We start from the raw sequence: 13,678 nt of genomic DNA, 5'->3' as shown, positions 1-13,678 counted from the left end.
TATCACCTTGACAAGGAAGAGATTGATGTCATATATCTTGACATTAAAAAAGCCTTTGATCTGGTATCCCATGATTACCTTTTGGCAAAACTGGTCAACTGCGGCCTTGGCCTCACCACAATCCACTGGCTGGGGAGTTGGCTCTGCAATAAGACCCAAAGGGTGGTGGTTGACAGAATTCAATCATCATGGTGTGATGTGGCCAGTGGGGTTCCTCAAGGCTCTGTCTTAGGGCCTGTACTATTTAACATCTTAATTAATGATGTAGACATTGGTGTCGGAACTGGACTGGTCAAGTTCACTGATGACACCAAACTCTGGGGTAAAGCATCCACACTTGAGGACAGAAGGGCGATCCAGGCAGATCTTGACAGGCTCAGGAAATAGGCGGACGAGAACCTGATGATGTTCAACACCAAAAAATGCAAGGTTCTCCACCTTGGGAGGAAAAACCTGCAGCATGCTTATAGGCTCAACAGTGCTACGCTGGTTAGCACTACAGACAAAAAGTACTTGGGGGTCATGATTGACCACAAAATGAACATGAGCCTTCAATGTGATGCTGCAGCTAGTAAAGCGAGCAAATGCTGGCCTGCATCCATAGATGCTTCTCAAGTAAATCCCAGGGTGTCATTCTTCTGTTGTACTTGGCCTTGGTGAGGCCGCAGCTGGAGTACTGCTTCCAGTTTTGGGCTCCACAATTCAAAAAGGATGTGGAGAAGCTTGAGGAGTGCAGAGGAGAGCCACACACATGATCAGAGGTCAGGAAAACAGACCTTATGATGAAAGGCTGAGAGCCATGAGACTCAGCCTGGAAGAGCACAGGCTCAGGGGTGATCTGATGGCCACTTATAAGTTTATCAGGGGTTCTCACCAGGATCTGGGGGAATGTCTGTTCACCAGAGCACCCCAAGGGATGACAAGGTCTAATGGTCACAGACTCCTCCATTACGGTTTCAGGCTGGACATAGGAGGAACTTCTTTACCATCCGAGCTCCCGAGGTCAGGAATAGACTGCTGCCGGAGGTGGTTCAAGCACCTACATTGAATGCTTTCCAGACACGTTTGTGTGTCTGTCTTGCTGGGATCCTATGATCCCTGCTGACTTCCTGCTCCTGGGGCAGGGGGCTGGACTCGATGATCTTCCGAGGTCCCTTCCAGCCCGAATGTCTATGAATCTATTTCTGAGCTTATTTTGTCAGTTGCAGTCCCAGAGCCTCAGGACTCACAGCTGTGAGGCTGGGGCAGGGGCATGGTTTCAAGGTTTTGAGCAGCTTAGGCACTCCGGAGATCCAGATCCAGCCTCTCCAGAGAACTGGGGTTTGCTGGGATCTGTATCTGAGGTGATCTGGCCTCTGGACATTGTCTTTGGAAAGAATGAGCTTCCCTCCTCCGGACCTGAGCTCTCAGAGATGCTGGGCAGAGCCATATAGCTGCTGCTCAGGGACAATGCAACCTGGGGCTGTTCCAGTCTGCTTCTGGGACCCTAGACCAGTGGCCTCAGCTCTGCCATTCCCATCCTGCATGGCCATGGGCAAGTCCCCCAGTGTCCTGTGCCTCTGTGCATTGCAGCTTAGAGTGAGGGTGGGATTTGTTCTCTGGGGCCAGGATCTGCAGGGGGTCATGCCCCAGGAGCCCATGATGAGGCTCTGGCTTACTGCCTCAGTCCCTTCAGGGTCAAGGACAGACTCCCCTGGCTCCAGCCCAGCTCTCCCCTCCCCTGCTGCACAGAGCAGTGCCCTGGACCCAGTGGGGTGTTACACATATGCAGCACTGTCAGTCCAGAGCCAGTCTGGTTTGCTTTCCTAAGGGAAAACACTCCTTGATGCCCCCCTCCCGCCACATGCCTGCTGCCTTGGCACCAGGGTGGAGGGACTGCGGTGGTGATGTGCCATCGTGTGCTCTCCCAGCCTCTGGGAATAACAGTTTAGATGTCCTGAATGGTTCTGCCAGCTTAGGGCCTTAGCTGTGTGGAGTGGGTGGGTGGTTGGGCTGATGGGCAGGCTCTGGGCTCAGGCCTTGGCTGGCCATGCTGCAGCCCAGGGGCTGACTCCCCAGGGAAGCGCAGGGGCTCTGGCAGGCCCAGGGCATTGATGGATCTGACTTTGTCCGATGGCCCCAGCAGCCTGGCTCTGCACCTTCACATCTGGTTCTGTGTGTGCACGCATATCTGGTTCTGGATTTGTGTGTGTATATGTGTCTGGTTCTCTCTCTGCTCTCCTTTCTCTCTCTCTCTCTCTCTCTCTCTCCTCTTTATCTTATTTCGCTCTTTTTTTTCTCTCTCCCTCTCACTGCAACTTGCGGGTAGGAAAGCAGTGGGGTGGAGAGAGCTGCACAACAAAAAGGAACCCAAACCTTGTTCCTTCCCAAGGAACACACAACAACAAAGGCAGAATTTATGATTATTAAATATACTAATATGCAGTGCATCCTGCCATCCCCCCTCCCCCACCTCCTCATTTTGTTCTTCTGGCACCTTCCAAGGTAGACAATGTGGTTTTTTCAGCACTCTGGCCAAAAAACATTGCCTACCCCTTATCTACAAGGTCCCTTCCAGCCCCTTTCAGTCTATGAATCCCTCTCTCATCAGTTTTTTTCTGACATTTCTTCCCAACAATAGCTTTGTTGGAGGTCAGTCTCTGACCATTCAGTACATCTCATTGTCTCCATTTACTTTTGCCTCTAACTTGGGTTTCTCCTTTTTTCTTTTGTCTTGAATGTTGTTAAGGTTTTTATACATCTTTTAGAAAACCTCTTCCCTGTTCTCCCTCCCAGATCTGTACCCACCTAGAGTTACAATTCCTGTCATGCTTCTGAAAAGCAGCACATTATATTGATAGGTTGTTTGACAATGTAATTAAAGCACAGACAGTGTCTCTCATAGGTGTTTTCTGTTACATTCTGTTCCAACAAAGGGATTTTAAATCCCTGTACCACAGGGGTGGGCAAAATGCAGCCCGTGGGCTGGATGCGGCTGCCAAGCCAGTCTATCTGGCCCACAGGGCCCCTAAAAAATTTAGAAAATTAATATTTATCTGCCCCTGGCTGCCTATCATGTGGCTCTCAATGGCTTGCCAAAACTCAGTAAGTGGCCCTCCGCCCAAAATAATGGCCCACCCCACATTGTATACAATGCTGCTTAGAATTCTTTAATTACAATTTACAGGCATCATTTGACTAATCCATATTAGGAAGAGATAGTGAGTTGCCTGCAGTTACCATTAGTTTTTAACCATTTATGTTTCATCTTCTGTTATCTTTTTATTTAAAAAAAAGGCTGTAAAATTTTTGTCCATGGTAATTTTCCCTATGATCTAGGATTCCAGGAGTGGAATTCTAGATGTGTGACATTAGGTCCAATATTACTAAGCTGCCTCTTTAAGAGCCTCTGATCAATGCTGCATGTCAAAAGTCATTTTTACATTGTTGTTGAAAAAGGAGCTTCAGTTAAAGATTATAAGTTGATGCTGAACTGGGAAGAATTAAGACCATCCATCCATAAAAGTGTATCAGTAGCAGCTGTCTTTGATGTGTATATGTGTGAAGGTTAGGGAAATGGATTTAATGACTCAGTGGTAATTATACCATTTGAAAACTTTTCACTTGGCAGTGTAGGCTAAGACAGGGACAAGAGAAGTAAAGGAAGTGATAACTGAAAATGGAGGTATGTGGTCCTAAATCAGTACTCAGCAGGCAAGGCTGATGTCCCAAAACACCTACTGTAATAGTACAACTTAAAGGTCAGGCACCCCTCTGAAAAAATGACCAGAAAAGATTGTATCTTTGTATTGAGTTTGTCTACTACTATGTACATAGAAGAGTTTTGTTGACTCCAACTATCCAGAAGATAGGCTTTTAAAATAAAATCCTGTAGTTTCAGTAGGGACCGCTTTTTCTTTTTTCTGAAGAATGTAGTTCAAAAACCAATAGAAAATGAAGGCTTTTGAAAGCATTGTGTTCTTGTAGTTTTGCATAGCCTATCAGTTGTTATAGTGTTGGTTCTGCTTACTGCTATTACAACTGACAGTGTTTGGGGTTTTATAACTTATTACTAAAATATTGGAACAATTTCAGAAAAATTAAATGGTCCAGTAATTGCAATTAGATAAGAAAATTAACAGTTTAAATTTTTGATACCTAAGAAGCATGAAGTTTTTGGTTGCCTTCCTGTTACAGCAGGGGCGGGCAACTATTTTGGGCAGAGGGCCGCTTACTGAGTTTTAGCAAGCCATTGAGAGCCACATGACAGGCAGCCAAGGGCAGATAAATACTAATTTTCTAAATTTTTAGGGGCCCCGCGGGCCAGATAGACTGGCCTGGTGGGCCGCATCCAGCCCGTGGGCCACATTTTACCCACCCCTCTGTTACAGTATACCAGAATTAATCCTTCCAAAACAATATGCTTCCTACTGTTATTAGTGGTCAGGAGCTATACTCTTGGTTGGGGACATATCCTATTTCTTTTCAACAGATGTGCAGATTTAACTAGCCACATTCAAGTCCCTGCATTGTTGTCCATCAACCAATAGGACTTTCTCTAACGCCCATCAATAGTCCTGTCTTAACTGACAGGATATGTGGTTGAGCAACACAGACACCTGGTATTTTTTTGAGAAATAATAGGAGGGTTGTTATTAGTATCTGTCTTCTACCTAGTAGTTCAGAATATCCTCGTGTTATCAAATTATCCCCTTGTAGTCATATTAATAGATGGTTTTGTTTGAGAAAGAGGTTGTGGCCAAGTCTAGTTTGTGCACTGCAGAGGAAACGTTCAGTCCAGCCTTCTTCCTTTGTACGGAATACCCAGGCCAGCCATGCAAAGGAAGACATTATGTCTGCTGTATGTCCCCCTGGATATGGGCCAGAAAGGGTGGAGTTTCGGCTCTGCCCTTTGTGCTGGCTTAAGAGGAAGTACTTCCTTCATATAAGCACAAGGCATTTTCTTTCTTTCACATGGTCCGCTCCCACAAACCTTCAGACATGCGCACAGAGCTAAGGAGTCTATTCCCACCTACTTCAAAACACACATGGAGCTAAGAGGAAAACCAGGAGGCCAACTTGACTCTGAATGTCTGCGCCTTGGACAGGGCAATGCCATGATGTTTTGCTTGGGTCTTGAAGGCAGAAAAACACAATTTAACCTTTAGAGTCTTTTAAATGGTTGTTTCTGTTCTGTAGATCATAGAAAACCGTAGGAACTGTCTTATTGCCACAATAGCTTTTTCATTACATTTATTGCAAGCAGTGGCAAGAGTGAGCACAACCTAGTGAGTTTGGACTCTAAAAACATGAAATCTCTTAATTGAAATAGTTGGATTATGTTCCTAACAATCTAGATAGCAATGAAATTAGCACAGGACAAGGGAAGGGTAGGACTGGTTTGCCCTTGTGCAGTTGTAAAGCAGGGAGAACAGTTTGAATTATTTCTATTTTTTGTGCCAGATGCTGTACATTAGTCAGTCAGATATTCTGAATATTTATTAAATCCCATGTTTAATTGCTCACTTTTTTTTCATAGGGCCTCTTAATCCTGTTGGACTGTCTTTGGTGGGTGGATTTGCAAGCAGAGCTGTTGAATACTCCATGACCCCAATTCAAATGCCACTGCATGGAAGTACCCAAGCCTAACTTCAAAAGCCATGTATTTTCAAGATGAATGCATGCCACATAGTCCCTGATAAATATGTAATACTGTGAATGAACATGAAACTGAGAAATCATTGCTGTCATTAAGCAGACTGTTTCAGAACTAGAGATGTAAAGCCTTTCTGTAGGTGATAGATCAAATTTAGCAAGTTGCTGTTTGTTTTGCTGTAAGGCAAAATGTTCCATCTTGGTTAAGGGAGACTGCAGTTTCACACTGTTTACATGACATTGTTGTCAATGAGCCATATCCTCCCTTTCCCAGGGCGTTCTTGCATTGGAAATAAAAGACAAGCGTTCACTTACAGAGCTTCCTTTAAAACATCCTCTTTGCAGAACAAGATTTCGGCAGCTCAGCTATGGATCTGTCAAAGTGTTTGGACCATAGAAGCCACAGATCTTAGGCATTCAGTGGGGGTTAGAGTTATCTGTACTGAAGACCTGTACTTTTGCACTGGCTCCTCCCACCTCCTGGCTTTTGGCAAAGCTGCTGGGTGACTGCTCTCTCCCTAGACAATTGTCATAACATCAATGGAAAGAGCAAATAAATTAATACTAGCTGTCTTCTGCTCTCTCCCATGGAGTTGAAGGCTGGCACCCATTCAACCCCTTTCTACCTGCTAAGGTGGAACAGCTTGTAGAGAGGGCACCAGGCAGAGGAGGGAATGATGCTATGGAGAGGGGAATCTCAGATTTCATACCCAGCCCAGCCACCGACTCAGATGGAGTGGGGGAGAGAATGAGGTCCAGCCTTAGGATCATGGTGTAATCTGCAGCTCTGCTCTTCCCAGCCAAAGGATGTCTGTGTGGAAGTATTAAGCAGAACAGTTGTAGACATTAGAAATTGTACACATACATCTGTTACTTAGAAAACATTTGTTTAATGCGTGAACACCAGAATGTACATACTTAGCTTTGTTTGGGAAAAAAATAACTGTGCTGTAAAACCTGCCAAGCAATCACAACAGGTTTTATAGAAGATTTCTTCTCTTATGTGCATTATAAATTGCATCCTTTAAAAAAAACTTAAAATAAATGTTTCTTAAATAACTATGGTTGTTTTTAAACTTTTGTCCTATTTAAATACCTACAAAAACTATCACTTACTGCAAAGAGGACTAAGAAATGCACTGATACATGAGAGAAACAGGGAAAAAGAAATATGTTCTGGCTGACAATCAAAAAAAATGTAAACCTTGAAGCCATTTCTTTCCACAGGTTTCCAAAAGAAACCTGTTTCCCCTCAAAGATTTGCCTAGGCTGCTGCTTTATCTTTTTATTTTTTTTGGTGGGGGGGGAGAAGAGGAGGAGGAAGGGTGAGGGGGGAATGTATAGTTTCCTGATTCTGCTTCTTAATGTTGCATTTTTTTTAAAAGCATCATGAGTGCTTTCATAGCAATAAGATCATGATACAGCAATTATTAACTGCTGCTGAATTTGTAAAAAAAACTAATTATAATTCTTGCTTCTTAATTAACAGAAACCCACACAAAATACTACGGTCTTGTAGCCCTGGTTACAACTGGTTAGCTTAACCAGTTATTTTTTATCAATCTTACGACTGAAAAAGCTTATGATTGATAGAAATATATATATATACGTATGTATGTATGTATGTATCACCATTAATAAATATATGTGTATATATGTATGTGTGTATATATGTGTGTGTGTGTGTGTATACACACATATATATTTATTTATTAATGGAGATATACATTTCTATCAATCATAAGCTTTTTCAATCATAAGATTTGAGAGCTTGATTGATAAAAAAAAAAAAAATAACTGGTTAAGCTAACCAGTTGTAATCAGGGCTACATTATTCCATTAATTAAAAGCAGGGCTTTGTCCTAAAGTTCAAGTATTGTCCTAAAGCTTCATGTATGAAACAGGAATTTGAAAAGACAGAAATATAGGCAACACCTGCACTCTAAAGAAATAACATAATTAGCTCACATAGATACAAAATCAATTTGGTTATTTCTCAGGTGTTGAAATGTGAAAATAAGTTTGATAAAGAAACGCTGCTTTAGAACAGTTGTGCAGGAATTTGGGTGGGTATGAGTCTAGCTGGGTTAGAAGTTTGGACTAGGAGGTAACAGTGGGGACTTCCAATGTTAATAGGAATTCCCATTTTATGGTCACTTTCATTTCCACCTCTATGACACAGGTAAGTCATGTATGGTGGTGCTTATGGGGAGTCCTTAGATTAGCAGTTGCTTGCAAATGCAGGGGATTGGACTTCATGATCCAGGAAGTCCCTTCCAGTCCTGTTTTTCTATGACAAGGCATTATAAACATGATGGGAGAAAAGCTAAAGAATTTCTTTAAAATGGAAAAGGACAGACTAGTAGTAAGTAGTAGTCTGAAAAACAACTTTGGTTTGGAAATGTTATACCTCTTTGAAAACAGGCCTCATGCAGTCCAGCAGGCTCCTTATCTTCTTGCACCATGTGAATGATCATTATAGAAAGGTGAAATTTTACCCTATAGTCCAGTAACACTGAACAGGCCAGGTGCACAATACAGTTTTAATCCCTGACACTGGAGTTTCATACTTGGGCATGGACATTGCTGTTGGTGGAGAGCAGCAAGGGAAGGAAAAGCCACTACTTTCAAATCTGCTCCAATCCCCTCTTTCTACATAATGGGCTCATCTGCACGAGATACTTAACTGCACATTAGCATAGCTTATGTGAAGTAAGCGCATGCATCTACAAGTGCACATGCTTACTACACAGTAAACCTCCTTAATCCTGAGTAAATTTCCTACCTGCAAATGCAAGTAGCAAATTTACTTGAGATTAGTAACTGCATGGTAGCATTGGTAGCATAGTAGCATTGGCATCTGTTCCCAGTCAGCTGGCCACCAGGGGGTAGGAGACAGTTGCCTGTCCCCGGGAGCTGTCTGCTGCCGGGATGCTCTCTGCCACAGGAACCCAGGCAGGGACTATGTCCCTCTGCCCTGGCAGCAGGGAGCTTCAAGCCCCTTACTCCAAGATCGTGATGGGGAGCAGGGGCAGGGAGACTTATCTCCTAGCACTGGCTCTGTACCCACAGGGCTGGCACTGGGAGACCCTGCGGTCACAGAGCCAGTGCTGGGAGATAAAGATCTTCCAGCACCAGCCAGTGGTTGCGGAGCCAGCGCCCAGAGCTCCCTGCTGGTGGGGGTAGGGGAGCCTGTTCCCTGTCCAGCTTCATGAGTGTGGAGCTGGGGGGAGGAACAGGCTGGGGAGCTTGTCCCCCTCTTAGCCTTGCACTCATGGAGCTGGGCGGGGAACAAGCTCCCCAGTCTGTTCCCCACCAGTTCTGGGCTCACGGAGCTGAGTGGGAAACAAGCTGCCCAGCCCCCGCCTGGTGCACAACAGGCTGGGAACTGTTCTGGTCAGGGACAGGCTCCAGCCCTGTGCCCAATTGACTGCTCGAGCAGCAAGCTAGCTTCTAGCTGCCCCACCAGCAGATTGGGACAGGGGGCTAGGACTTGCCCCTCCCCTGCAACTCTTTCCAAGTCCCCTGCCCCTGATCAGGGAGCCAAGGCCAGGAGCTCCCTGGTACTGGAATAGGGGGACATTTGTCCCCACCTTAGTAGCAGGCAGCCCCCCCACATCCATCCAGGGCCAAGAGGAAGCCATCTCCTGGGCCAGGGCTCTCCACTAGCACCCAGCAGGAGCCTTGTGCTGTATCTGGTGGCAGCAGGGGCCTATTGCAGGGATGCAGAAAACTTGATGCAAAGAGCAGTAAATCTTCTCCCTAATTGCCACATGTAGACACCTGCCAAAAGCGCTTACTCCAGAGTGGCTTACACCGAAGTAAACTTAGGTCAGATCAAGTGCATGTTTAGACAGGCCCAATGCTGCAAATTTCAGTTTTATGGATTAGAGTAGAGTAGTGACAAGCCTAACCTGTCATCTGTTGCCAACACCGGTGAGCACAGGTCCACCTGTGCCCAGGCTGTAAATTCAGGTGAGCTGCCCATTGGTCTAAGTTCTTTCTTTTCCAAGTGCTGCTTAGTTCAAACCTGCATGAAACCTTTCTCCCCTCCCAAACAGCAGAACTTCCTGGGATTGGGATGAAAGGAAAGGCAAAAGACCAGAAGGAGCAGCAGCAGCAATGGAGACATATACTTGGAGGCATGAATAAATAAATGTCATCCTTTTGGGCCAGAGTACACAGGTATATAAGCAAGGCAGATCCATCCCCAAGTGCTACTGAAGGAAAACATCCAGCCTGAGGTTGGGACTTGTGGGTGTAAGCCAGAGCTTCCATGGCTGTTACTCTGCAGGAAAACAATGCCATCACCCTGAAAAGGCAGATGCTGTTCAAGGGCTTCCTCCAGGTGTTTAGCTATTCCACCAATCTCCAGCAAACAGAAAGGTTCAGATCCATTTCAAAATAGACTCATTCCTAGATTTTTTTTTAAGGTTAGGAGCTGCCATTCTGGTCCAATGGTTCCTCATGAAGTTGAAGTTTTGTGGCTGAGCTAGAGCAGATGTTAGACAGCTAAGGTCCTAATTTAGTACCTTTAAGTGATTGCTCAGCCATGGTGTCTAGGTGAGTTTGTATGTCAGTGATGGAAATTAAGCAGATGTGCACCGTCTTTCCCGTCTGAATTTGCTTGGCTGCAGCTTCTTGCCCTTGGAACTCATGCTCACCTGCCAATTTAAAAACGCACTTTACTATCACAAGTCTGTGTGTGTAGGTATTTATAGATGACGAGCAGTCGGCTCCTTCCTTTTTTCTTACAGCAAATTTAGTTTCTCACCATAAAGCAGAAGTTGGAATTCTTGACTCGCTTGTGGTTTTTTTATTCTCAGTGTTGCGAAACTGAAACTAGACCTGGACATCTGAGAATCCCCCCTTGAACACCAGGGATTAGTAGGGAACCAAAAGATTTCCCTTTGACAGAGAGCAGGTTTAGGAAGACCTGAAATGAAGTATTTTCTAGAAATTATCAAGACAAAATTCAAACTATTTAACTTCTGGCTTTTGAATGTATGCAATTATAATGCTTTTCCTGGCAGTGAAAAGGTTTTTCCCATCAAACTGTATATTCCCTACTGATTTGAGTAAGTAAAATAAAGCCCTTTTTCTGTGTGCAAATTGTGTTTTCCTGATTTAATTTTTCTAAATGAGCATTATCCAGCCAGACTGCGGCTGTTGTAAAGAGAAGAACCTTGATCAATTTAGCAATAAGTGAAATAGTCTTTTCTAATATGTTCCTTGGAACAGGAACTGAGGCTTTTTTCACTGCAAAGTTAACACTTTTCAACTTCGTCCTCACTGCAAATTAACACACAAGCTGATTTTTGAAGCTGCTGACAAGTTGCACTAACACCAGCTGTACATGTCAGCGGGACTTGAGTTATGACTAAAGTTAACTCCGCAGCCAAGACAAACCCGGAATCTGCCTAAGTGTGCACACTAAGGGAGTCCAATCCCTGTAGAGGCTACTGCAGAAATAATGTGTTTACTCTAACAAAAATGCCTTTCTTCATGTTGATATTTGCCTGCTTTAGAAATAAGATGGACTAATGTTCTTTGAACTCCTTCCCTTCCCCGCAGCACGCTACAAGTGAAAGTCTTGGAGAAGAAGAATTTATTAGATGTGAATGCAGCCAACCAACCTTTGAAGTCCATAAAGATGTGCCTTAATCAGCCCACCCAGTGGAATCTGAGTTTTGCAGCAGCCTCTCTCGCCAGCTGTAAAGTTTTTAACCAAAATCTCAAAAGTGATGAGAACAAATAGATTGCAGCTCTTCTTGCACTATTGTTTTGTACATTGTTCTTGATTTATTCTGCTGAATAATTAGCATTTGTTACATTGATCTTGAAATGATCTTGTGTGATTTGGCTTTATATTAATCACTAGCATTATCCATTTTGATGTACTCTTTGTATTTTTTTTTTTTACATGAGGTTTTGCATCTGACCATCATGGAATTTTGCAGTACAAATCTTCTGTCAAAATCAGATGTTTCCCTTTTAATAGTATTGTGATTTTTCTATGTCCTTTCAATTGCCCAATTTTATTTTTGTGCACAAAAGTTAATATATTTTATGTATATGACATCAGTCACTTAACTGTGTCAAGGCTTATGGTGATCAAGCTTCCTATCACTTCTTCAAAATGGGGAGACTGACTACCTCAAAGGAAAGCAGTAAGAGATGGCAAAAGGCACCTAAAGGTCCTCCATAAATGTTGGAAATGTAAACACCGCTTCAGATGATGTAGTAAGTTTTCATTTTTTGAGGAAGGTTTCTTTTGGTTTTTCCCTGCCCCATTTAGCCTATGAACTTTTGTGTGCCAGTGTTTCAAAACTGTAGAGTCTAAACAAAAGGCCACCTGCGTAAAAGAAATCTCTTGAAAGATTGTTGTTCAACATACCTGTATCTGCACTTTTGGAGGTTTCTACTGCAGTGGTCTATTTTTTCCCCTTTGTTTCTATGAATTTATGCCTGTCAGGAATTAAAATGGATGTAAACCCTTTTCCACTGTCTTGGTTTTATTGCATTTTAGAAATTCATTGCATTTTTCAAAATCATACATTTGTATAGGAGTAAATCTTTCCAGTGCTTTACTACCTCCAGTCCAAGGGTAAATCAGCTTCAGCTATGTTTATACAAAATACCTTATAAAAGGTATGCGTCATTAATTCAAGAATCCAGTACTGGTACTTAAAGAGGAACCTACTTCACTTCTTCCTTTACTATAGGCAGAGCTGAAGGTTTCTTAATTCACTAAGTTCATCATCTGTTACTTCCTGAGACTCAAGTGTCAAATACCTGGAAAAACAGCTTAGATCGCTGTCTGAGAAGTATGTTTACAAATGCACCTGAATTTACTTATAATCTAAATTCAACCTCTGGCCAGCAGGCCAGATCTGGATCTTTATGAAGACCAAAGTTGCTAAGATGTAGTCTTTTCTCATGGGATTTAGTTAGTCACTGCTACAGGTCAGTACTTGAAACATTTCAGCCACATTTTTATAAGAATTCACAGCCTCAAGAGATTCCTGAGAGGTATTAAACCACTCAGATGGCAGACCGCACAGAATAGATTACAGAATACAGAGATATCATAGCAGAGCCTTGTTACCAAGAGAAACGTGTAGCTCTCGATCTAGGATAGAGGTATTCAACCCCTGGCTTATGGGCTGGATCCAGGCTACAGGCTCCTGTTATCCACCTAAATTTCCAGGCCTCACGTGGATACAGCCTCAGTGAAGTTGTTCCCATGCAGCTGAGTCCCTTGGGTTCCAGCCAGGCCAGCACCAGACGCTGGATTGCCACCCCCGCCCCCAGCTGGATCCAGCTCACAGGCCAGCCTGGTACTGCCCATCTGGCTGAAGGGTGACAAGGTTGGGCAGGACTGATCTAGCATCATGTCACACATTCAACTTAATTTAACTACACTGAGTGCAGTTAAAAACATGAACAAATGCTACATGGCATTGCAAAGTTGCTCCAGTTTTGGTGAGGATTATCCAACAAAGCAACTAATACGTCACAGCATTCCAGTGACTGACAACCACTGCAAGTGGACATGGGGCCACACCCCTAACAAGCAGATACCTGACAAGCATTTAAATCAGAGCATGGCTGGCACTGTCCCCAGCCACTTCCAGCTCCACAGCTTGTGTGTCCAGGTGCCTATTTACATCTGGTTTGACTGTGGTTCCCCTTGAATTCAGGTCTTGAGATCTGTACCAAACACCTGAATGGCTCTGCCACCGGGTACCTGCGCCAACCTCAGGGTCTATGAAGGGCTCCGTCAGGACACACCTGATGTGGAGTCTACCAGCATAGAGAGCAAAGCACTCTTATGTTCATAGCAAACTGTTTGCTATAGAGAAAGATTATGACCTTTCATCCCATTCAGACTTTCAAGGATGTACTGTAACTTCTCAATTTGAGCAGCAGGAAAATCAGGAAACAGCCCTACAGAAATTTTTTTTTTTAACACACAAAATATGTACTTCACAGTGAAATCAGCAACCTTGCCATCAGCAGTATCAATGTACTACAAATCAAG

At 43.7% G+C, this 13,678-nt stretch overlaps 1 protein-coding gene across 7 annotated transcripts in view; it reads left to right on the top strand.

The window, feature by feature from the left end:
• The window catches only part of LCORL (ligand dependent nuclear receptor corepressor like), a 174,811-nt gene extending 162,678 nt beyond the window's left edge, over positions 1-12,133 (top strand). For 3 of the 7 annotated variants that reach the window (XM_090035679.1, XM_090035680.1, XM_090035675.1), the window contains one exon: positions 5,519-6,938. In XM_090035679.1, the coding sequence (XP_089891805.1) occupies positions 5,519-5,628 (110 nt within the window). In that variant the 3' untranslated portion in view covers positions 5,629-6,938. Of the gene's footprint in view, positions 1-5,518; positions 6,941-11,208 lie in introns of those variants that run through there. The other 4 variants (XM_090035684.1, XM_090035676.1, XM_090035678.1 and 1 more) reach the window with 4 other exon arrangements.
• The last annotated feature ends 1,545 nt before the right edge of the window (positions 12,134-13,678 follow it).

This window comes from Crocodylus siamensis, chromosome 2 (genome assembly GCF_052110815.1).
Source record: "Crocodylus siamensis isolate JL-2025a chromosome 2, ASM5211081v1, whole genome shotgun sequence".
Classification (NCBI taxonomy): Eukaryota; Metazoa; Chordata; order Crocodylia; family Crocodylidae; genus Crocodylus; species Crocodylus siamensis.
Note: the sequence above shows the minus strand (reverse complement) of the source record. Positions and strands in the feature narration are given on the sequence as shown.